The 25,802-nt window shown below is 56.0% G+C and overlaps 1 protein-coding gene across 1 annotated transcript; it reads left to right on the top strand.

The window, feature by feature from the left end:
• The first annotated feature begins 22,059 nt into the window (after positions 1-22,059).
• Positions 22,060-24,169, top strand: LOC147992443 (uncharacterized). The gene is made up of 3 exons (XM_087530381.1): positions 22,060-22,580; positions 22,789-23,516; positions 23,636-24,169. The coding sequence occupies exons 1-3, from the start codon at positions 22,266-22,268 to the stop codon at positions 24,048-24,050; spliced, it is 1,458 nt and encodes a 485-aa protein (XP_087386507.1). The 5' UTR covers positions 22,060-22,265; the 3' UTR covers positions 24,051-24,169.
• The last annotated feature ends 1,633 nt before the right edge of the window (positions 24,170-25,802 follow it).

Here is a 25,802-nt window from a genome sequence, read left to right on the forward strand (position 1 = left end):
ATTCGCCTAAGTTTGTAAAATCCTACCGAGTGGTGAGCAACCCTCTCACTCGGGGGCTTAGCTGCAGTCCAGTACTCGCCTAAGTTTGTAAAAATCCTACCGAGTGGTGAGCAATCCTCCCACTCGGGGGCTTAGCTGTAGTCCAGTACTCGCCTAAGTTTAAAAATCCTACCAAGTGGTGAGCAACCCTCCCACTCGGAGGCTTAGCTGCAGTCCAGTACTCGCGTAAGGTTTAAAGTCTGTCCCCATCCGCAAGGACGACGAGGTGCAGGTCGACCGCGGCCTTCTTCTCCGAGCTACGCCACAAGTACAACGTACGCTCCATCCCTATCCGCAAGGACGGCGAGGTGCAGGTCGACTGCGACCTCCTTCTCCGAGCTACGCCACAAGTAAAACATACGCTCCATCCCCATCCGCAAGGACGATGAGGTGCAGGTCGACCGCGGCCTTCTTCTCCGAGCTATGCCACAAATACAACGTGCGCCCCGTCCCTGTCCGCAAGGACGATGAGGCGCAAGTCGATTGAACTCTCCACTTCAGGGCTACATCCCAAAGAGCAAATTCCATGCGAAGGCAAATACAAACATACTCAGAAATAAACCAAGTTCAGATAGATCCTAAAAATTCCAGGCGACAGATCAAAAGTATTCGAGCATCAAGCCCGAAGGAGTTTAATGGTTACAGCAACCACTCGGCATCCCGAGGAAAATTTAAGGCAAGTTTAAATCTCAAAGTTTGTTCATTCGGCAGGAGGAGGGCTGGCAGGTTCAACGAATTCATCCAAGTCGATTCCATCTGCAATCCGAGTGGCGGCAGCTATGAAAGTCTCCATAAAGGACTAGAAATCGTGTCTTTTGGTGTTGGCAACCTTGATCGCCGCCAGCTTATCTTCGCGAGCTTCCTTGCAGTGGACTCTTACCAAGGACAACGCCATGTCAGCACCACACCGTGCAGAGGACTTCTTCCACTCTTACACTCGACCAGGAACCTCGTTGAGCCGAGTCATCAGAGATTCGAGGTCATTTTGAAGCGTCGCCCTTTGCCAGAGTGATGAGTCGATCTGTGAAACTGCCACCTTCAGACGAGCAAGGTAACTTGTGACATCGGCGACACGGGATTCCAGTCGAAGCACATTCATGGCAGCCTCATCGCCGACTGGAGAAACGATAGGGTCTAAACCCGTCTCAATCCGTCCAGTTTCCTCGTCAAAGTTTCGGCAGAATTCTGCAGTCAAAAAGTTAGTGAGTCGACTGGACAGGACTAACTTGCAACCAGTAAAGCATTCGGATTGAAAGGAGTACCTTCTAGCATAAGATAGAGCTTCTTGGGAAGAGTTCTCAGATAGGCTTCCACGTCATTTCTCTTATGAGCCGTGGATTCCCGCTTTTCATTCAGAGTCATCTTATCCTTCTTCAGACGAGTTACCTCCCGGTTGGATTCAGTGAGAAAGGACTTCAGCTTGCTTACTTCTTCTTCCAGCACTCCGGCCGAAGCCAGCTTCTGGTCTGCAAGGGCAGTCTTATCTTGAGCCTCCTTCTGTGCAGCTGCAAGGTCCAAGTCCTTCTTCTCCAGAGCCAACCTCATTTTCTCTGCAAAATAAGCAATCGGATCAAACAAGAGATCGAAAAAATATTTTAAAGGACGATCGACGTGAGCAGTCAACAGGCAGTTACCTTCCATACCAGCAGCTTCATCTTGAGCTTTCTTCAATTTTTGTTGGGCCAGTTCCAAGTTAATGTTGAGTTGCCTCTGCTTCTCCTCAAATTCGGCGAACTTGGAAATGAGAGTACAAGATTTTTGCAGAGGGTAAAAGACATGTTAATCGACAAGATCAAAGATTATTTACTTCCGAGTGAATAAAACTTAAAAGTTTACTCAGACCCCAGCCGACTGCCCGTAGTCGACCGCGGTCTCGGGGACTACACCCAGCGGGTGCACTTGGCGTGGCCCCACTGATTCAGACCCCACTCGACCGGTCTGCCCGGGTCAAGTTTAAAAAAAAGAGAAGAAAGAGAGAAAACTATTCAGACCCCGGCTGACTGCCAGCAGTCGACCGTGGTCTCGGGGACTACACCCAGTGGGTGCACTTGACGTGCCCCCACTGATTCAGACCCCACTGGACCGGTCCACCCGGGTTGAGTGGAAGAAAGGAAAGTGAAAAGTACTCAGACCCCAGTCGACTGCGGTCTTGGGGACTACACCCAGTGGGTGCACTTAGTGTGCCCCCACTGGTTCAGATCCCACTCGCCCAGGCCGAGTGGAAGAGCGCAAATACTAAAGACAACAAAACACCCAGTGGGTGTACAGATTCGACGCAAACAATAAGAGATTGTATGAAAGAAAATATTTCAGGTAGCATATCCTAATAGAACAAAGTCAGTCGAAAGCCAACTTACCTGGACATTGGCCCGAAGAGCCGCGCTGGCATCGTAAGCAGCCTGGCTGTTGTCGTGCACCGTTTTCATCCGCTCCATCATCACGCTAGCTTGACGGATAGCCTCCGCAGCAGCGTCCGACTGGCTTTCTGGAACATGATAGTTGGTGAAGAAAGGAGCAGACGGCCCAGATGCGGCAGCTTGGAGCTCCGAGGCATGGGGTTGGACGGCTGAAGGAAATACTGGTACAATCGACAGTGCAGGGCGCTCACTCGACAATGGGACAACAAAAGTTACAGAGGCCCCACCTGCATCTTCAGGTTGTTGGACAGTTGGTTCCGTCGTCAGTCCTGGCTGAGATGTCTTGCCAGCCGCTACTTTTTTGTTCTTTCTAGACTTCGGGGCCACATCTTCATCATCGTCCGGAAGCTCGATAACGTTGGGTGGGGCTGCAAATAAATCAGTCGACCCCTAGTGAATCACCAGAATTTAATTGACCAAATAATCAAGAACAAGATCACGAGAATTGTACCTGGGTTGGAGGTAACCGCGTCTTCCATTTCCTCGTCTTGGTATTGGCGGGAAGAAGTTCCAGAGGTAGCAACACTGCAAATGTCAGCATTCAATCGGTTATGTTCTGTTGCTCGAGTCGACCAAAAGATCAGGTCAGATGGTTACCCAGAGATGGTGGGAATGGTTACTTTGATTCTGGGGAAAGCCTTCGGCGGTTTGGAGGATGCGACCTTCAATGGTTTTGGCGCTGGAGGCGGCGCGGTCTTGAGCTGTTTCGATACCTTTTCATTCGGCACCGGAGAAGACGTCCGAGGGCGCGTTGAAGACTGCCCAGTCGGTGCGGCCACCAGGTCAGGGGTGCTTGCCGGGTCGTGAGCGTTCTTGGACCTCCTTTCTCTGCGAGGAGACGAGTCGACCTCTTCTTCATCACTCGGGTCGTCACTCTCCTCGTCCTCCTCTGCATCCGAGTGCCACTCGCCGCTCTCGCCCCCGCTCGCCTCTTCCTCGACATTTTGCTCCTGCACTCCATTGGGCATTGAGTACATATCAACAAGAGCCTGAAAGACAAGGAATAAAAGAAAGACAGTCGACCGTCAACAAGAGGCTACATAGTAAAACAAGAAGACACTCGACAATGCAGAATCTTACCTGCTCCGGCTGGCGCGAATTGTCGAATGGAACCACCCTCCTGGACCCTCGGGGATTATCCTTGTTGCCGGTAATACCTCTCAGCCACTGCTCCACCATGTCCTCACTGACATCCTCCGGGTGGATCCGAGTGGAGTCCTCGAGTCCCGAGTACATCCACATCGGATGGTCACGAGCTTGGAGTGGTTGGATGCGTCGACTGAGGAAGACCTCCAACAGGTCCATACCGGTCACTCCGTCGCGAACAAGTTGGACAACCCGCTCAACCAACACCTTCACCTGCGCCTTCTCCTCCGGGATCACTCTCAATGTGGAGGGCTTCTCCACTCGAGGCATCGAAAAGGGGGGGAGTCCAGTCGACTGGCCCGGGGTCGGCTGGTCCTTGCAGTAGAACCAGGTCGACTGCCAACCCCGAACCGAGTCGGGAAGGATCATAGTTGGGAAAGTGCTCTTGTTCCTCATCTGAATTCCAAGACCTCCGCACATCTGTATCACGTGCGTCCTCTCGTCACTCGGGTTGGCCTTCTTGACCGTCTGAGAGCGACATGTGAATATATGCTTGAAGAGACCCCAGTGTGGTCGACAACCCAAGAAGTTCTCGCACATAGACACGAAAGCGGCAAGGTACACGATGGTGTTTGGAGAAAAGTGGTGGAGTTGAGCCCCAAAGAAGTTCAAGAAACCGTGAAAGAAAGGGTGGGGAGGCAAAGAAAACCCGTGGTCGACATGGGTGGCAAGGAGAACGCACTCACCCTCCTGCGGCTGCGGCTCAGTCTCGTTCCCCTGGAGCCGCGCTGATTCATGGGGGATCAGTCCCCCCTCAACCAGGTCATCGATGTCATCTTGACTGATTGTCGAGCGGATCCAGTCGCCCTGGATCCAGCCAGGCGGCAGGCCAGACCTCGACGAAGATCCGCCCCGGCTGGTCTTCTTCCCTTTTGCCTTCGCCGTCGCCTTCTTCGCATGCTCCAACGCCACCGTCTTCTCCTTCCCAATGGCAGCGAATCGAGTTCGAGCGGGGCAACGACGCCGAGAGCAGAAACAAGCGCAGCGGAGAAATCTGAGGAGGAGGAGGAAGAAGAATGGGGGCGCACTATTCAAAAGCCCCGGTCCGGCGCCTTATATAAGGTCACTTCCGAGTGACTGACTCGTAGGCCTGGACGATCTTATCAAATCCCGCAACAGACGCGCGCGTGATACGTGGCAAAAAAGGTGGCACGGAGATCGAGGCGGTGTCGGGGGTTTGGTGCGACATATGCCAACGGATGGCTTATCATGGTGGGGGCGAGTAGAACGTCGCCGGTGCCTGGAAACGGGATGAGGCGAAGACATGCACGCCGGCGAATCTTACCCAGCTTCGGGGCTCTCCGGGGAGATAATACCCCTACTGCTGCTCTGCCGGGTCTCCGCATGATCACTATGGCAAAAGTGTTTACACGGTTACTCCTTGAGCTGCTTTCTGGTGGTAGGAGAGGGCAAGACTAGCTCTCTCCCTTCTATATGATCTGGTCTAGAGCTAATGGGTTCCAACCCTTTGCATGGGTGCCCTGGGGGGTTTATATAGGCCTACCCCCCCCCAGGGGTACAATGGTAATCCGGCTGGACGCGGGCCCAGCCGTTAGTGCCCCTGGCCTCCGTCTTCTCTGCCGACCGCTGGGGCCCGCCGACTGGCCTGGTACGGAGCCGACAGGCCGCGTCCGCCGCGGGCAGGTCTTGCCGGCTGCTGGTTACTGTAGCTGTGCTTCTGATGACGCGGGCTTGATCATGAGGTCGTGGCAACAGCCCTGCCGCCTGGCGGGCGATCACTATTGCCACTCCCCATCACATCTTGATTAATGGCGCGTGGGCCCCAGGGGAGGGCTCGGCCGACTCCCCCGGGCCGACTCCCGACGGGTCCGACTGGTGGTTCTCCTGCCGTCTCCCGAGGTCTCACTGACCGGTGGGGCCTGCTGCCTCCAGGCCGTACAGACAAGCCATCATAGGTGCAGGATTCAGCCCTGTGGTGCTGATGTCAGGGCCGGTATAGCAATAGTGCCACGCCGCACGGAGATCTTCCGGGGTACGGCATGCTGAGGCCATGCCTGCCCTTGGTGAGGGCGGGGGTGGGCCTCGCTGTAGCCACGCCCCTGCCTCGTCCCCTTTGATGAGGTCATGGGGTTTGTTGGAGTCGCAGGCCGACTCCCCAAAGCCGGCTTCTCTGGAAGTCGTCTCTGGGACTTGGCCATGAGCGGGCAGTCGGCCGCCTTGCCATCGACTCCTCAGGAGGCGGCTCTTTGTCCTGGGGTCTTGAGGGGCGCAGCCTGCCCCGATGTCTTGAAAGGTTCTGGGACTCGGGTTGGCCTACCCGTGGCCCATTACTCCGACAGTAGTCCCCGAAGCTGGTGAGGCGCTGCGGACGATCGGCCAAGAAGCCTCAACAGTTTCTCTTTCCGGGTGCTTAACACATGGTCTTTGATTGACTTCTGCCGGGCCGACTAGAAGGAGTCGGACTTGCTCAACTCGGACTCACTTAATTCCGACTTGCTCAGTATTTCGAACGTCGCGGCGGGATTTAAGTGGCGTGCTAGCTAAGCCTCCAGGCCGCCACCCGTTCTAGGCCTGTCACGCGAGGGCACGTGGCTAGGCCGTCCTGCCAGCCTACGCGCGCGACGGGACAGGCCCATAGTCGGGGCCCACCACTACCGCGCCTCGGCGCCCGAGCGGATCCGCTACGGCCCCGGTGGACAGTTGGGATTCCTGTGGAGTTACTACATGTAGTAACTTTAGCGTGGATCGTGGGGGTCGTGGGGTCGTGGGCGCAGTAAATCCCCATGTCCGCCCCCTCGGCTTCGCAGCCCACGAGGGTATAAGTAGGGGGAAGAGGGGGGCACGCGCGCCCCTCCTTCCCACTACTCCTCGCTCCCTTCCTTCTTGCTGTTCCTCGCTCTCCTCCTTCCTCTTCTCTTCTTCGCTACGTCGCGCGCCCAAGCTCCGGCTAACGCTGCGGCGACAGCTCGCGATGAGTTCTTCCTCCGCCGCCGCGCCTCCCCCGGTGCGCTCCGGCACCTGGGACGGCTCCGAAGTTCATGAAGACCACATCGAGTTCCTCCGCCGGACTCGTCGGCTCCCCGGCGAGGATCGCGTGCAGGTGCGTCTTATGCCGAAGGGGGAGATTTCCCCCGCGCCGCAGGAGGGCGAGCGGGTTATCTTCCGCTCGCACTGCCTGCGCGGGTTGGGGCTGCCGGCGAGCAGTTTCTTCCGGTCCGTCCTCGAGTTCTACGGCCTCCAGCCGCACCACCTCACCCCCAACGCAGTGGTGCTACTGTCTGCCTTCGTGGCCATGTGTGAAGGCTTCCGTGGAGTCCTCCCCACACTCGAGCTCTGGGGGGGAATTTTTCTTCTCCAAGCTCGGCACCCAGGCTGCGGGCATGCCGGCTCAGTGCGGCGCTTTCATCGTCGTGCGAAGGTCGGGGGCCGACAATCCCTTCCCCTCCATCTCGCTGATCAAGTCGGTGAAGATGTGGCAGAGATCCTACTTCTACGTTAAGAACGCCTCCACGAGGGGGGCCTGGGTCAACCTGCTGGCTTTCAAAGCCGGCCCGCCGGCTGGGCGACTGCCCAACTGGTCGTACCGGGCCAAGTCGCTGACGCCTGCGGGAGCCGGCGCCATCATGCGACTCCGAGTGCTGACGCAGTCGGAGGGTCTGACTGGTACGGACCTGCTGGCCGCCTTTGTTTCGCGCCGAGTTCTCCCACTCCAAGGCCGCCCCCATATGATATGCCAGATGAGTGGGCACCGCGACCCGAGTCAGATGTGCACCAAGGACATGCCTCATGAAGAGGTGGCCTTCATGGTGAACTACCTCTCGGACAGCAGGCTCCTGGAGGATTGGCGGTTCGGCAAGGAGCCGTACTCCCGCGCCAACCCCCCGCCCGTGGTGAGTCACCTTTCCTTTCTTTCTTTGGATTTTCTTCTTCTTGCCGAGTTTTGTTTTGACCAGCCGGCTTTGGTTAGAATCCCCTCCTCCACCCACCCGCCGGCACCTCGGGGCCAGCCCACGAGTTCCTCGCCGACCAGGCGGAGAGCGATGTCGACAACCCCGATCTGGGGGCAGCGGCTCTGGAAGATGACGCCGAGGGAGGAGGAGGAACAGCAGGCGACTTTAGGCCCTCGGCCACTTTCGCCGACTGGCCTGATGACGACGCCGAGGGAGAAGTCGCCCCTCGCCATCGGCCAGGAGCCAGCCAGCCTGGCGTGGGCTCTTCTGTCGCGTCGGGCGCTCCAGGCGGCGGAAAGAAGCGTAGGGCCATGCCGACCTTGTTCGGCAGCCGGCCGAAGAAGCCCAAGGGTTCGGCTGCGGCGACCCGGCGGGACGAGGCGGCCGCGAAGGCCATCCGCTTCCGTAAGGAAGTGAAGAAGCCGCCATTGGTCTCCGCGTAAGTATTATGTCTTCAAAGTTTTATTCTTTCTTTCTGACTTTGTATAAGTCTCTGCTTGCCCTTCTTGCTTCAGGGCTCCCCTCTCTCTTGAGAGGGTCACACCGCCGCCTCCGTCATGAGGTCAGCGGAGACGTCCACCACCACTCGGCGGATTGACCCCGCTGCTGACCTCCGGGAGGCGACGGAGCGGAATGCGCAGGAGAAGCGCAATGAAGAAGAGACCCTCCGCCTGGAGAAGGTGGAGGCCAACAGGGCAGAGGCCTCCGCTAAGAAAAAACTGGCAGAGGCCGAAGCCGCCGCCGCGGCGAAGCGGCAGGATGAGGAAGCCGCACGCCGCCAGTCGACGGTGCTCATTACCCCGTTGAACTCTGCGCCGCCGCCTCCGGAGTTCACGGGGCAGACTGGGGAAGCCGGCGGGGAGAACCCCGTCGTGGAGGGGGAGGGCGGCGACTCCTCTACGCCGGATGTCAACGTTCCGCCGCTGCCTCCGCCGCCGTCTGAAGGTGTGCAGGGCGAGCAGCCGGCGGGCCCTCCGGTGCCGCCGACCGAAGACGAGGTCATGGCAAGGCTACTCCTTCAAGTCGGCTCGCCAACGCGCCGCCGTCTGGAGAAGGCGACTTCGGCACCCCGCCCCCTGGAAGCCGGCGCCGCCAGCTCGGCGGTCCCAGACGCCGAGGCGACGAGCGCCACGCCCATTGGATGGGTGCAAGGAGGCGGCACAGGGCCGCTGAACCAGGCGCGTCTGGACGTCCAGGCGAAGCTTCGTGCCGAGGGCGACGCTCTCCAGAATTGCACCAAGGCGTACCTGGTGTCGCGGGCAGCTGTTCGGGTTTTTTTTTTCCTTTTGGCCTTTGTTTTTCTTGTTCCTCTCTGTGGGGGCGCGCCGGCGCACCCACTGGGTGTAGTCCCCAATTTTCGGGCTGGCTACTGAGCAGGCAGCTCGGAACTCCAATTGATGAACTTTGGGTCTTAACTTTTTGTCTGAAACGTTCGTCGCAGGATTACCACAACCTCCGCGTCACTGCCTTCAACCGTAACGTCGAAGAGCTGGGCAAGCGGACCGCCGATCTGTCAGAGAGCCGGAGTAAGTCCTTTTCCTTCTTCGTGGGGGCGCGCTGGCGCACCCGCGGGCTGTAGTCCCCGAGATTCGGGCCGACTGCTGAGCAGTCGGGCCGGATCTCCCCGGCGATCTTCTTTACTAATGACTTGACGCCTTCTTTCTTTCTTCTTCTCAGGGGCCAACACTGCTCTTCAACAGCAGCTGAGCGACGCCAACTCCGCTTTGCGCGCCAAAGAGGAGGAGTGCAGCAAGCTCGCCACGGAGCGCGATCTGCTGGCCACTCAATTGGCAGAGCAGAAGGAGCTGCTTGTGAAGACGCAGAGGAAGGCAGAGGAGACGGAAACCGCCCTCCTGGCCAAGTTCGCGAGCGAGCGCTCCTCCTGGTCTAACAAGGAGGCGCTGCTGTCCTCCGGCTTCCACGAGATTGAAGGCATCATTGATGATGAGTTTCTTTATTTTCTTTCTTCGAGCTGCCGACTTGAGTCGTGCCGACTCCTGGTTTTTGACTTGCTTCTTCATTTCTTCGCGTCTTTGCAGACTTCTTCCCTGGGTAGTCGCAGGCCGCCATCCAAGCCATCGAGGCTGACCGTGAAGGTCGGAGGGCGGAGGGCGCAGAGATTGCCGCCGATGCCCCCCGAACTCTTGACGAGAACATCCTAAGCAACGAGGCTCGCCTTCGGCCGGCTCACCGGATGCTGCGCCGGCTTCAGCGTGTCGGTGCCCAGGCGATTGCCGCCCTGTGGCCGGATATGCAGGCTCCGTGCACCCCCAGCCTGACGACCGACTGGCTGGAGGTCGCGGCTGGTCGTCTTGAGGCCTGGAAGGGCTCTTCGGCCCGAGCTAGAGCGCGTCGGGCCTTGGAGTTCGTCAAGGCATGGTATCCGGGGCTAGACCTAGACCGGCTGGCCACGCTTCGGTCGGAGGCCCAGCCGGAGCTGGCGGCCGCGGAAGACGCCCTCGTCAAGCGTGCTGCGGCGATCGCCAAGTACACCGACACCAGCATCTTCGTCCCCGAGCGATCTGAAGACGGCGAGGAGGTACCGCCGGAGTGGTTTGGGATGAACCCAGACTACGGCGAGGACTCGGCGGAGGTGATTGGCTCCAGCGTCGAGGAAGAGGGCGAGGCAGAGGACGGAGGCAAGGCGGAGGCACCAAAAGACGGAGCAGACGGCCAGCCTCAGCTCGACCATGCCTCCAGCAACGAGCCGCGTGCGACCGACCCGACTGCCGCTGGAGGCGATCAAGCCGAGACTAGCCAGCCGGCCGCCCCAACGCCTGGCGCTGGCGCCTCCTCCGACCCTCCGAATCCGAGAGTCGGTTTGCGAGAAAGGCTGGAAGCTGTCTTGAGCTATGTTTTATGCTTTGAGTCCTTAGCCATTTTTCATGCGAATGCCCATTCTACCTTACTGCTACCCACCGTACAGTCGCTCTGAGAGCTGCGGCTTCTGATAGGAGACGGTTTAGGTGTTTACACACTACTTGTCCGACTGCAGGAAGCATTTGATAGTGCAAGGCGGAAAGTCCCCGGGCCGACTTGTCGAGCCCGGTGCCAAACGGCATAAAAAGGAGTAACATACTCACAGTCATAATTTTTATCATACAGACAAAAGAGGGCAGTCCCAGAGCTCGCCTCGGGGGGCCCGAAGTCTTGGTACTTTAATACAAAAGGTAGTGTGGTACATACTGCATCAACTGTAAAATCTTTGGAGGAGATTTGCATTCCATGGCCGCTCTGTCTCCTTGCCGGAGTCGTCCCTCTTGCGTGCTCGGGGCTTCTGAGCGTCGATCAGGTAGTAGGAATCATTGCCCAGTACTTTGCTGATGATGAAAGGGCCTTCCCAAGGCGCCGACAGCTTGTGCTGGCTGGCTGTTCGCTGGATCAGCCAGAGCACAAGGTCGCCTGCTTGGAAAGATCTTGGCCTGACCTTCCTGTTGTGGTATCGGCGCAGGCTCTGCTGGTAGATGCTGGACCGGCTGAGTGCCAATAGCCGGCCCTCTTCCAGCAGATCGACGCCGTCTTGTCGTGCTTCTTCTGATTCCTCCTCGGTGTACATGGTGACTCGTGGGGAGTCGAACTCTATGTCCGTTGGGATGACGGCTTCGGCACCGTAGACGAGGAAGAAGGGCGTGAAGCCGGTTGACTTGTTTGGAGTCATGCGCAGACTCCAGAGGACGGCTGGCAGCTCGTCGAGCCAGCAGCCAGCCGAGCGCTCTAGAAGCTCGATCAACCGAGGCTTGATGCCGGACAGGATGAGGCCGTTTGCTCGCTCCACTTGGCCGTTTGACTGCGGATGGGCGACGGACGCTAGGTCCAGTCGGATGCCCTGTGTTGCGCAGAAACGGGCCAAGGCGCCTTTGGCGAAATTTGTGTCGTTGTCGGTGATGATGCTGTGTGGTATGCTGTACCGAATTGTGATATCGGAGATGAAAGTTACGGCAGTCGGACCGTTCAGCTTCTTGATTGGCTTTGCTTCTATCCATTTGGTGAACTTGTCCACTGCGACAAGTAAGTGAGTTAAACCACCTCGTGCTGTTTTGAATGGTCCCACCATGTCTAGACCCCAAACTGCGAAAGGCCAGGCAATGGGGATGGTCTTGAGTGCAGAAGCTGGCTCGTGCGGCTTGGAGCTGAACTTCTGACACCCTTTGTATTTTTGGACCAACTCCTTGGCCTCTTCCAAGGCAGTTGGCCAGAAGAAACCGTGTCGAAAGGCTTTGGCGACGAGTGCTCTTGAAGCTGCATGGTGGCCGCACTCGCCTTGATGGATGTCTTTGAGAATCGCTTGGCCTTGCTCTGGCTCTACGCAGCGTTGGTAGACACCAGTGACGCTGTGTCTGACCAGCTCTCTGTTGACTATGGTGTAGGCTGCCGCCCGGCGTTGTATTTGCCGAGCTGAAGTTTCATCAGTCGACAGTTCTTTGTTCACCAGGAATTTGAGGATGGGCTGGGCCCATGAGGGTGCTGCTATTTCTTCGACTGCCAGAACTGCGACTTGGACGAGGGCGGTTGGGCTGGGAGGCGGCGGGTTGGAGCCAACAGCCGCTTGCTAGGTTGATGAAGTCCCCAGGCCGACTGGCGCGGTCCTTGGGCCGAGTTCTGGAGTCTTCAAGTCCGCCACCGCAGTCCCGGGGCCGAGTTTGACTGTCACAGTTTTGGGGTCTTCCGCCAAAATCCTCGTACCGACTGCCGGAGCCCTTGAGTCGGATCTGACGTCTTCGGGAGGAGCCGGCACAAAAATTGAGTCTGATTCTGGTGAAGGCTTGACAGACGGCTTGAGGAGGCGTTGAAGGGCGACACCAGATGGTATTGCTTGGCGGGTAGAGCCGATTCGTGCCAGTGCGTCTGCTTGGTCGTTGTCATTTCTTGGCACATGGAGGAACTCGCACCGTTCGAAATACCCGCTGAGTTGCTGCACGAGGAAACGGCAGCTCGCCATGTTTGCATCTTTCGCATCCCAGTCGCCAGATGATTGCTGGACCACTAAGTCCGAGTTGCCATAACACAAGATCCGGCGGAAGCCAAGCTCTTTGGCAAGCCGGAGCCCGTGAATGAGCGCCTCGTACTCGGCGACGTTATTGGAGGCAGCAAAGTGGATTTGCAGCACATATTTGAGCTTGTCGCCTTTGGGAGAGGTGAGGACGACGCCGGCTCCCAAGCCAGTGCGCATCTTGGAGCCGTCGAAATGCATCCGCCAATGGGTGGAATCAGGTGCTGGAGGTAGGTACTGGGTCTCGACCCAGTCGACGAGGAAGTCGGCCAGTGCTTGTGACTTGATAGCGGTGCGGGGCTGGTAGTGGATGGTGTAAGGAGCCAGCTCTATGGCCCACTTGGCCACTCGACGAGAAGCATCTCGGCTATCGATGATCTCGGCAAGTGGGGCCGTGCAGACCACCGTGATTGGATGCTCTTGAAAGTAAGGCTTCAATTTCTTGGCAGCAAAGTGTACGCCATAGCACATCTTCTAGTAGTGGGGGTAGTTCTGCTTGGAGGTCGACAGTACCTCGCTCAGGTAATATACCGGTCTCTGGACAGGTAGCGCCTTGCCTTCCTCCTTGCGTTCCACTACAATGACCATGCTGACTACTCGGCTGGTGGCGGCGATGTACAGGAGCATAGGTTCCTTGGGAGTCGGAGCCGCCAGGACGGGCGGAGTAGTCAGCATCTTCTTCAACTGGTGAAAAGATTCGTCCGCCTTATGGTTCCACTCGAAAAAAGTGGTCTTCTTCATGAGTTGGTATAAGGGGAGAGCTTTCTCGCCCAGTCGACTGATGAATCGGCTGATGGACGCTAAGCAGCCGGTGAACTTCTGCACATCCAGCAGTCGGCTGGGTACCTCCATTCTCTCAATGGCCTTGATTTTTATTGGGTTGCATTCTATGCCACGTTCAGAGACCAGGAATCCTAGGAGCTGGCCGGCTGGTACTCCGAAGACACACTTCTCGGGGTTGAGCTTGATCTGGAACCGGCGCAGGTTCTCAAAAGTCTCCTTAAGGTCTTCCATCAGTGTCCCACGCTTTTCCGTCTTCACCACCACGTCGTCCACGTAAACATGGGCGTTCCTGCCGAGCTGCTTGAGGAGGCACTTCTGCATGCAACGCTGAAAGGTGGCACCGGCGTTCCTTAAGCCGAACGTCATGGTGAGGTAGCAGAATGCTCCAAACGGCGTGATGAAAGCAGTTTTCAGTCTATCAGCCGGGTTTAGCTTGATCTGGTGATATCCTGAGTATGCATCCAAAAAACTCAACAGCTCGCATCCGGCTGTGGAGTCTATCACCTAATCGATTCTTGGTAAAGCAAATGGGTCCTTGGGGCAGGCCTTGTTGAGGCTCGTGTAGTCAATACACATTCGCCACTGCTTGTTCTTCTTTAGTACCAGGACCGGATTTGCTAGCCATTCTGGAAAGAACACTTCCATAATGAAGCCGGCTGATAGGAGTCGGGCTATCTCTTCTCCGACAACTCTTCTCTTCTCTTCTGATAAGTGGCGCAGGGGCTGTCTGACCGGCTTTGCATCAGATCGGACATGTAACTTATGCTCGGCGAATTCCATCGGTACACCTGGCATGTCTTTGGGGGACCATGCGAAGATGTCCCGATTCTCACGGAGGAAATCGACGAGCTCGCCTTCCTATTTGCTGTCGAGGTTTGCACCTACGACGACGTACCTCTCTGGGTGCTCCAGGTCCAAGGGTATCTTCTTTGTCTCTTTGGCCGGCTTGAACGAACCCTCAGCCTCCGACTCCTTTGGGTTGGGCGACACCTCAGGCTGCTTGCCGGCCATCGCCACAACTCACTCACGGAGCCGCTTCTCAGCCGCAATTACCAGGGACTCGGCCAGCCGACTGCTCTCTGCTGCGGAAGCAGATGACTTCCGGTAGTCGCCAGCCACAGTCAGAATTCCCCTGGAACTGGGCATATTCATCTTGAGGTAGGCGTAGTGGGGGACCGCCATGAACTTGGCCAAGGCAGGTCGGCCAAGCAGTGCATGGTATGGGCTCTCAAGATCCACCACCTCAAACCAAACGGGCTCTCTACGGAAGTGATCTTTGTCCCCAAAGACGACATCCATCAGGATCTTGCTGATTGGCAAGCAGGAAAGCCCAGGAACAATGCCGTGGAACACAGTTCGGCTGTTCTGAAGCTGTCTTTGCTTGATTCCTAACTTCTGCATGGTGTCCTTGTACAAGATATTGATGCTGCTGCCCCCGTCTATCAGAACTCGCGAGAAACGTGCGGGTCGTCTGTCCGTAGCAAAGGTGGCGTCCAGGACCAAGGCATAGGAGCCCGGACTCGGCATCACTTCTGGGTGGTCAGCCCTGCTCCAGCTGATGGGCTTCTCAGACTAGTGCATGAACTCTGGCGTCTCCGACGCTACTGCATTCACCTCTTGTGGCTGCAGCCGCCTGCTGCGTCGATCATCAGCCATACTGGTGAACACCACATAGGCTCCATGCTCTTCAGGGTATTCGTCTTGTACTGCGCCGACTGGCCTGACAGCCGGCTGCTGGGGCGGAGGCGGAGGCGGCTGCCCAGCAGGCGGGGGAGGCAGGAGGCCGTCTCCCTTGGCGATCCTGGTGAGCCAGTGGCACTTCCGGGTGGTGTGATTCGACGGCTTTGCACCGTTGTGGAACTTGCAAGGTCCATCCAAGGTCTGCTCAAGGAGAAGGCCGGCAACCAGTTTGGCTTGCCGCCTTTCTGTTGCTTGGGCGGGGGCTGCTCATCTGGCTGCTGGGCTTCAACGGTCGCGACCTGCCGGCTGCTGGAAGCCGGCTACGGGGCCTTGCACTTGTTGTCGCCCTGCTATTGTCGCCGGCCGGCGTCTGTCGCCGGAGTTCTTGGAGCTTGAGGAGCCACTTTGCCACTTGTGCTGATTTGAATTTCCGCCTTCATGGAGGAGTCGTCCGTGGCGTACTTATCCGCTATGATCAGCAGCTTGTCGAGGGTTTCTGGCTCGTCGCAGAGGAGCTTGTGCTTGAGGAGGGTGCCTTCTCTGCACCCGGTTGTAAAGTACTCGATGGCCTGCACCTCGTGCACGCCCTCGCGGGAGTTCCGGAGCTTGGCCCAACGCGTGAGGTAATCGCGAGTCGACTCGTCGGGGCCTTGCACGCACAAGGAGAGCTGACGAGGCTTGGGAGGACGCTTGTACGTGATGGTGAAGTTGCGGACGAACGCTTCGGTGAATTCGACCCAGCTGTTGATGCTGGGGGCTTTAGGCTGTTCAGCCATGTACGGGCCGTGCCCTGGAGCACGAGCGGAACGTACTTTACGGCGACACACTTGTTGCCGTTTGCTATGCTGACAGCCGTGAAGTAGTCGACTAGCCAGTCTTCCGGCTTCACGGAGCCGGTATACTTGGGCGTGTCTCTTGGGAGCGTGAACCCTCTGAGAAAGGGTTCGTCCCGAATGCGGGGCCCGAAACAAGGCGGACCCAGCTCGTCTTCTTCTTCCAGCGCTAAGGATCGGTGGAGTCGGTCGATCCGGTGGCGGGCGTCATTCTCTCCAACTCCCTCTCGGCGGCCAAGGCGGTCACCGAGAGTCGGATGGTCAACAGGCGGCGGGGAGACTCACCTCTCCTTGCAGGGAGGGGGAGGCGGATAGTCGTCCCATCGTTCCACTGCTCTTGGGCGGCCGTCTCGGTTGCGCTCTATGGTAATGCGAGTCCGACTATGGCTGACAGTCGGCTCCTTGTCTCTTCTTCCTCGGGCGCCGCCAGTCGGCGTCCGAGACGTCGCGCCTTGATCTCGGTGAAGGTCGTCGACGGTCCGTTGAGGCGCTTCCGTGTGGCAGCCGGCCTCGTTCTGCGCGGCGGCCGCGTTGAGAAGCCGCTGGACACGTTCCATCATGAGGCGGCGTTCTTCGCCCTCGAAATTGTCCAGCTCGTCCACCGCTGCCTGGGCGGCTCGGATGTTCTCCGCTGGTGTAGCATACACAGGGCGGCTTGCCCCAAACAGGTTGGCGATGGCTACGCCGCGCTGCCGGACCGCGCCAAGGCGACTGGGCCCCGCCGGGGCCGGCGAGCCGCCGACGGCGCGATCCATCTCCCGCTAGTAGGCTTCTGACAAGCGCCTCATGCTGGCCAGCTTCTTCGCGCCCTGAACGAGTTGAAGGCGGCGCGCCTCCAACGTCTCTGCGTCAGCGTCTTCCGGAATGGGCGCAGTTAGGTCTTGCAGCGCCGCGCCGAGCGAGTCGTGCGCTCCTCCGCCGGGGAGCTCGTCATGACTGATGACTAGCACCTCGGTGACGGTGCTTCCGTTGCTCTCCGCGTGGGGGAGAGGTTCGTCGTAGACCACCACATTGGTGGGGAACGCGTCGAGCGACGCGGTGTCGGAGTCGACCAGCATCGGGTCGGTGGAGCCTAAGGACTCCAACTCTATGGCAGGCTCGCCGGAAACGTGGAGTTGATCGAGGAGGCCCGTGATGAGGTTCTCGGGGCCGCCCGTGCCTGCGTCGGATGCAGGTTCGTCGGAGAGGCGAACCTCGCCAACAAGTTCGGCCAAGGAGCTGACCGCGCAGGCGATCTCTATGCCGCTTAGCGCGTCGACGCAAACTCCGTCTGGCGTGCCTGGCTGGCTGCGCTCGCCAGGGAGGAAAAGGGTTCCCATCCAGAGCAGATCTCCGGACGGCGGTGCACCATGCCCCACGGTGGGCGCCAAATGTCAGGGGTTTGGTGCGACATATGCCAACGGATGGCTTATCATGGTGGGGGCGAGTAGAACGTCGCCGGTGCCTGGAAACGGGATGAGGCGAAGACATGCACGTCGGCGAATCTTACCCAGCTTCGGGGCTCTCCGGGGAGATAATACCCCTACTGCTGCTCTGCGGGGTCTCCGCATGATCACTATGGCAAAAGTGTTTACACGGTTGCTCCTTGAGCTGCTTTCTGGTGGTAGGAGAGGGCAAGACTAGCTCTCTCCCTTCTATATGATTTGGTCTACAGCTAATGGGTTCCAACCCTTTGCATGGGTGCCCTGGGGGGTTTATATAGGCCTACCCCCCAGGGGTACAATGGTAATCCGGCTGGACGCGGGCCCAGCCGTCAGTGCCCCTGGCCTCCGTCTTCTCTGCCGACCGCTGGGGCCCGCCGACTGGCGGGCCCCGCCGACTGGCCTGGTACGGAGCCAACAGGCTGCGTCCGCCGCGGGCGGGTCTTGCCGGCTGCCGGTTACTGTAGCCGTGCTTCTGATGACGCAGGCTTGATCATGAGGTCGTGGCAACAGCCCCGCCGCCTGGTGGGCGATCACTGTTGCCACTCCCCATCACATCTTGATTAATGGCGCGTGGGCCCCGGGGGAGGGCTCGGTCAACTCCCCTGGGCCGACTCCCGACGGGTCCGACTGGTGGTTCTCCTGCCGTCTCCCGAGGTCTCACTGACCGGTGGGGCCTGCTGCCTCCAGGCCGTACAGACAAGCCGTCGTGGGTGCAGGATTCGGCCCTACGGTGCTGATGTCAGGGCCGGTATGGCAACAGTGCCACACCGCACGAAGATCTTCCGGGGTACGGCGTGCTGAGGCCATGCCTGCCCTTGGTGAGGGGCGGGGGTGGGCCTCGCTGTAGCCATGCCCCTGCCTCGTCCCCTTTGATGAGGTCATGGGGTTTGTTGGAGTCGCAGGCCAACTCCCCAAACCGGCTTCTCTGGAAGTCGTCTCTGGGACTCGGCCGTGAGCGGGCAGTTGGCCGCCTTGCCATCGACTCCTCAGGAGGCGGCTCTTTGTCCTGGGGTCTTGAGGGGCGCAGCCTGCCCCGATGTCTTGAAAGGTTCTGGGACTCGGGTTGGCCTACCCATGGCCCATTACTCCGACAGGCGGCTTGCCTAATCCGTCCCAATTACTGCAGCCTTCCCCGCCCGGCGCGCTTCCCAAAATTCAAATCCCATGAAATCCGCAGACAGCAGAACAACCTGTCAGACGGAAGATTTTTCCCATATCAACACTTGAAACTTCACAATGAAAGTTCACTCGACAAAACCAAGAATGGATCAAGGCGACTGAACAAGCAGTTGAAGCCATCATGAATGTTCATTCGACCTCTGGACGAGACATTCTCAAAGCACAAAAGCCGAATCAGAGAGATTATCAACTCCTTCTCCAATCGGACCCTGAACCATTCGGGGGCTAATGATGAAGGAGTGTACCTAGGGTAGGGTCATATACCTGACCTAGACATCCTCCCCTAGGACATCACCCTAAAGCCAGGATCATTCGAAAGGTACCATCATCCAGTCGACCAGAGGCATTCCACTCGGAAGAATCAATGTCACTCGATCGTCGCAGAAGTCACTCGACGGACAGAAGAGCTAAAGCCACTCTGCATGAGCAACGGTCGAGCATTTACTTATAGGCTTAATTGTCATTTATAGCACTTTAGTGCGGGCGTTACCAGTAACGTTCTCTCTTCAATGTACCTTAAACCCTCTGTGACGTGGGTTGGCTGGGGTCCTGGCGCACTCTATATAAGCCACCCCCCTCCACAGGCACAAGGGTTCGCACCCCCTGTAACACACACGCATATAATCCAGTCGACCGCCTCCGGGCTCCGAGACGTAGGGCTGTTACTTCCTCTGAGAAGGGCCTGAACTCGTAAAACTCTCGTGTACAACTCCTCCATAGCTAAGATCTCGCCTCTACATCCCTACCCCCCATTCTACTGTCAGACTTAGAACCACGACAGGTGGCGGTCAGCAGCATACTCCAGTGGTGGCGGTTACCAGCGGCAAGGCCGAGGATGGCCGGACCGTCGGAGGACTGTTGCCACCTGTCGGGGAAGAAGCACCGGTGGCCTGGGCAATGCGCCTGCCTGAATATTAGAACCCATCGATCGGGGAGCCGGCGGCAGGATATCTCCTGCGGCCGGCGCAATGCCTATTTCCTTTTCGCGTGCGCCGTGCGAAGAACAACGAAGAGGTAAGACAATTCAGCCGAATACGGAGGGTCAGGGCTCTGAATTTGCGGAGGGTTCACACCAGTGGTTGGGTTGGCCTCTCGATATCGGGCCCGAATTCCTCAGGTGAATGTCTAGGCCATCCAAACACCGGCATTCGGGCTGAACAATGCCAATGCCAAATTCTTGGTCCGAATGTCAGCATCCAAACATATTAGAGCTCGGGAGTACATGGCCCTGGGTAAAATAAATATTTCCATCATTTAAAAGTTATAGAAAATAATCGCACAAATTATGGGCAGGTTTTCTTTCTCCGCTCAAAATTTTCGGTAATCGGCCGGTTAGCGGAAATCCCGGTGGCCCTAAAAAAATACATCTATTGTTTGAAGAAACTAAACATATTTTAACTTAAAGGTCCAAACGTATGTTAAACTAGATGATACCCCGCGCGTTGCTGCGGGATTTTGTAGTAGCAATATGCATCACCAATGTTTATGTATTGAGTAATAGTAGTTAAAATCAAAATGTGATAGTTCCCCAATAAAAAGGTGAATATTGTAACTACATAAAGTTTATTATGCTTGCATGAATAACTCAGTGTTCAACTGTAAAAATAATAACTCGTGAGAGACTATGCATTGTGCTTGTGGTTTGTGCCCTCTTCTGTAAAATGTGTGGAGATCCGTCATTCCGTTTCTAATGCAATCATCTGTTACAGCCGGGTAAGCATATGCTTTGGGTTGTTTCATAGTATTCTCAATTTCACCAGTGAACAACCTTTAGTAGTGGTGTAGAGGTATCACGTGCCTATTACTTTATTGTGAATGTTGTATTCATCCCCTATATACCAACCATTAGTATTCAACTGCAGAAACTTACTTGGAGGGAAAAGAGTGTACATGATGTGAGAATGACTACTTGCAGTTATTATGTCAAGCATATTTGAAATCTGAAATGTAGCAAGTAGCAATAGCTAACTCAAGAAAATATTCTAGGGAAAGAATCCTATAGGGGAGTAAAATTCATGCGATCAGGAATTAGTATTAGAGACTGGAGATGTTTCTTCAGTACAGTACTTAATATGCACTCAAGCAGGTTTGAATAAATGGCATTCGGATAAATTTTTGTACAACAAATCACAATTCAGTTGCTAAATTATATAAACACAAAGCATGGAGGTCGGCAGAACTCAGCGTTGTTGATTGTAGGCCCTGCCTTGTTTGCAAGATTAATTATGAGGGATGCATACATATGGAATAATAAATGGAGTAAAGAAAACTCACGTGTAGAGAAAAGGCACCTGCCCTGCACACAAATTGACGCCAGAGATTTCAAGCCAGGCCAGTGCATAGTGTGCATGCTTACCTCAATTGTGATTCAATAAAGGCAATGTGGGTGCTTGAGAGGTGAGCTCGTATCTTCATACACAATAGCAGCAACCATTGAGGGTTGGGACATACTGCATCAACGCCAATTGAGCAAAAATGAACACCATATTCTGCACCTCCATCTACATTAGATAGAATGTGGAACCGCAAGTTTGCAGATTAAAATTTAAGTCAGCAGTTACCACCACATCGTTCCTTCCCGACCGTCCCGATCGAAAGGGGAGCGAACTCAGTAATCCTGGTGGAACCAACCTCCCCAGTGGCGCTGGAGCTAATTTGTTGGAATGAAAACAATATTTAGGGGAGGACGAAAGGCAAACCAGCACCGTGTCCGAGCCGCTTTAGGCAAGAGGACCAACAGCCATAGCCAGAGGAGCCCACAACAACGGGACCGCTGCTTGAGATAATCCCGGAGAGCCGCCGGAGGGGAGGGATATCGGCGGTCATGCCGAAGCCCGAGTGCCATCGAAGGTGAGGGGGACCGGCGGTCGTGCAGGAACTTGAGAGTAGTGGGAGGCAGGGCGGACCGGCGTTCGTGCTGGAGGCAAAGAGTCATCGGATCCGAGCGTACATGCAGACACTCCAAGCGGGGATCGCCTCCCAGCCGCCACACCCTTCACGGAAGGGATTGGTTTTTTTCTCTCTCGATGGAGAGAGGGATCGATGGGTTGATACTCGAGGAGTCGAGGGGAAACAACACGCTCGTGTTATATGGACACAAAGCAGAGGGCCCAGGTGAGAGACGAAAGGCCTACTATGGCATAATGGATGGAAGAAGATGGACATGCCCTCGTTTTGTCTTCCAGATACATTACGTGCAATGCAGCGTGGTAGAAATTATTATAGGAAGATTACATAAAGAAAAAAAAAAGTGACTTCGTATGTGGGGCCTACTTGATGATGTGGATAGGATGCATGTCAAGAGAAATAAGATAGTGGGGATGAACTATTTAGGTATTATAGATACGGTCGCTATACATAGCGCAATCCCTGGCTTGGTGAAATGGCGCTCTGCTACCACGTTGTCGTGGGACCGACTCCCTTCTTGTTCACGATTTAGCATTTTTACGCCAAAAATTGTTGAATTCAAAACCATTTGGATTTTTTTGGACAAAGAAAGCTGAAATTTCCGAGTTTTTCCGGAAACCGGTTCTTCCGGACCATCCAAAAAAAGCCGGTATCAAAAAAAAACCTTGCATACCGTACCGAATATACCTGGATATGTTGGATGGAGCGTGCAACCACCAAACAGCCTTCTTGACTTGAATATCCGCACCCACACACACATGGCACGGCACGGACAATATCTCCAGCTCAGCTGCTCCCCTCCCACCGCTCGGCTCGGCTCGGGGTCAATGTCGCTTCCGATCTGCAAACTCTGCTCCTCCTCCTCCTCCGCGGAGTAGCAGACAAGAGACGAGTGGGGGGAGACGCTTCTTTCTAATCGCCGGCCAAATCGAGCTAGCTAGGCGGCCGACGGAGGGATGATGGAGGCGGCCGCGGAAGCTTCGGCGTCGGCGCGGCGCCGGACGCTGGTGCTGGTGAACCTGACGTCCATGCTGGAGAAGGCGGACGAGGTGCTGCTGCCGGCGGTGTACCGGGAGGTGGGCGCCGCGCTGGCCGTCTCCCCCACGGCGCTCGGCTCCCTCACCCTCTGCCGCGCGCTCGTCCAGGCCCTCTCCTTCCCGCTCGCCGCCTACGCCTCCGCGCGCCACGACCGCGCCAGAGTCGTCGCCGTCGGCGCCTTCCTCTGGGCCGCCGCCACCTTCCTCGTCGCCATCTCCCGCACCTACCTCCAGGTTCTCTTTCAGTTTCACTTCTGCCCGCCAAATGGAGGGAGGTTATTATCCCCTCTGTTTTCCATGAAATGAAATTAAACTGCCATGACCGGCCAAGTCAGAGTAACTCTGCACATGCTTCTCTTGCGACGGCGCCGGCCGAAAATTTGCGCCGTTGGTACCCGCAAGAATTGAACTGAATGGAACTAATTTAATCTGTGGTGCGCAGATGGCCATCTCGCGGGGGCTCAACGGCATCGGCCTCGCGCTGGTCATTCCGGCCATCAACTCGCTGGTCGCCGACTACACGGACGACCACACCAGGGGCGCCGCCTTTGGCTGGCTGCAGATGACCTGCAACCTCGGGTCCATCGTGGGGGGCTCCTTCGGCGTGCTCCTCGCGCCGGTCACCTTCCTCGGCGTCCCCGGCTGGCGGCTCGCGTTCCACATCGTGGGCATCATCAGCGTCGCGCTGGGCCTTCTCATGTGGCTCCTCGCCGCCGACCCGCACTCCAAGTCCAAGAGCGCGGCGTCGGCGAGGGAGGAGGCCCGGGAGCTGCTCCGGGACGCCAGGGCCGTCGTCGCGGTGCCCACGTTCCAGGTCATCGTCGCGCAGGGGGTCGCCGGCCTCATCGCCTGGTCGGGGCTCAACTTCGCCACCATGTGGCTGGAGCTCATGGGGTTCTCGCACTGGGAGACCAGCATCATCACGGGGCTCTACCTGCTCGCCACCGCCCTCGGCGCGCTCTTCGGGGGCGTCGTCGGCGACGCCGTCTCGCGGCGGTTCCCCGACGCCGGCAGGATCGCGCTGGCGCAGATCAGCTCCGCGTCCGCGCTCCCGCTCGGCGCCGTCCTGCTGCTCGGCCTGCCCAACGACCCGTCCACCGGCGCGGCGCACGCGGCCGTGTTCTTCGTCATGGGCTTCGCCATTTCCTGGAACGCCTCGTCCACAAACAAGTCAGTCACAAACCCTTCTTTCTTCCCCAATCAATCCTGCAGCAACAAACATCATCTTACAACAACTACTGTAGTACATTGCATTGCTCAGTCTCCAAATCAATGTCTCTTATTTGCAGCCCGATCTTCGCGGAGATCGTGCCGGCCAAGGCGAGGACGACGGTGTACGCGCTGGACAAGTGCTTCGAGTCGGTGTTCGCCTCGTTCGCGCCGCCGGTGGTGGGCATTCTGGCGGAGCGCGTGTTCGGGTACAAGCCGGTGTCTTCCGAGTCGAGCGTGGACATGGACAGGGAGAACGCGGCTGCGTTGGCCAAGGCGATGTACGTGGAGCTGGCGGTGCCCATGGCCATCTGCTCTTTGACCTATGCCCTCTTGTACTGCACTTACCCCCGGGACAGAGACACCGTGAATCTCATGGCGTCAGAGGAAGACGATGGCAGTGAATCAAGTGCGTTTCGTGCCCACCAAGACGAAGAATCCTCCCCTGTCGGTTCCTTGACCCAGAGGCTGATACCCACGACCACGACAGACTAGCAGTTTACAGGTTTTGCATTTTCAAATCGGTTTCGGGTTCGAAAAGGAACAACTCTGCATGACTGGAACTTTTATTTCATTTATATTTATTTATACTAGAGATAAAAGTAATTCAGTCACGTGATGCATCTGACCTTCTCAAAATTCATTCATCTGGCTTGTGACTTCTGTAATCCTTTCCAAAACGTTACACCATAAACATAAATCGGCTGGCAGATCGAACCGCTGCAGGGTTATGAATCTTATTGTGTTGCGCGAGCTCCGATGTTTAAGGCTTGATGTTGTTGGCCCAGCTCCAGGACATTCAAAACAGAAGAACATTTGCCTAGCTAGAGGGAGCTGGTTCAATGCGATGAGATTTGGGCCAATGTATGGTTCCTCACACGTCACACGATGCCTAGCTAGGTGTCTGACTCGGCAATGCGCCGCACGTTGGGCCAACGGATGACCCATGACAAGTCTCACATCCGCACAACTGTGTGAACGTTAGTGCAAGATTATATCTCAATAGATTTTGTGTTCCTAAAGAAACTATGATACTTCATTATTTGTGTATCTTGGCTACTGACAGAATTATGAATGGTTCTTGGATAGCCATCTGACTGTCGCCTAGCACAAAAGTGATTGTATTTTTGTTTGCTATATATATTTTAATACAATAATAACACCGACGCTCAAACATACGCACATACACTCAACACTATGAACGCATGCACATGCACCCTACCCTTGTGAGCACCTCTAAGAGAGTGAGCCAGCACATCATCTTGAGATTAACAAAGTCGCCGCAAACGCTTTCATAGTCGACGGGAACGCCTCCTCCTACTGAACGCACATCACCGAAAGGCCTAAAATAAATCCAGAAAATGCGAGCTCCAATGTCAAGTCTAGGACTTGAGTGGGCTCGGGATACCATTGTCCTCTTAGCCATCCAACCGCAGGTTGGTTTGCTTCATCCTATTCTAATGTTGTCTATGAGAAATCTTTTTGAAGAAGAAATAATTGGAAATATATTTGCACAATCTTGTAACTCATAAGAGTGTATCTTTAGAAAATTTGTAGGGACCAAATAAATCAATTTAAATAAATTCGTTTGCAAAGAGTACAAGAGAGTTACTTATTTGCAACCTATAAGGGCCCGATTTTTTTTTTGCAAGCAACGATGTTAAAATTGGTTTCAGTATGAATAACCAATGCACAACACTAATTTTCTCAAGCTACCACATGAATTCTACTTGTCGTGGCTCTATCTGTTCCGTGTACTCCTGCACCTTAATGCACTAAAGCTAGTATAAACTTACCGGCAAAACCCCTTTATAGAACAATCTACAACATGATTGTTGGCGCCATTTGTTACGATTTTTGCATTCTAAATCAAGTGGTTGCCATAGCTCAAACCTTGTAAGCCTAAATTTAGTTCCCTTTCTTTTAGCCGCGTCATGTGCTGAAACTAAATAGCATAACTTTGTTGCCTGTGTTGCACCATGTAGTTAATTAAGATGGAATTGATGCAGTGGTGGAAAAGTTAAGTTTATTAATGTGATTGAGGGACGTACCGGAAGGTGCAGTCAAATATGATGTGGTGGGAAATAAATAGTTTCAAGAAAAGAAATCAGCGGAGAAACACGATGGGGGGTGGGTGGAGGGGAATCGATTGATGAAGAGTTTTGCTAGCATGAAAATGAACCTTACATATGTTTTAAAATAAGTAGTATGTCTATATCTATATCTATAGCAATATAAAAAACATTA

The sequence above is a fragment of the Triticum urartu genome, chromosome 1A (genome assembly GCF_056163025.1).
Source record: "Triticum urartu cultivar PI428250 chromosome 1A, HENAU_Tu73, whole genome shotgun sequence".
Classification (NCBI taxonomy): domain Eukaryota; kingdom Viridiplantae; phylum Streptophyta; class Magnoliopsida; order Poales; family Poaceae; genus Triticum; species Triticum urartu.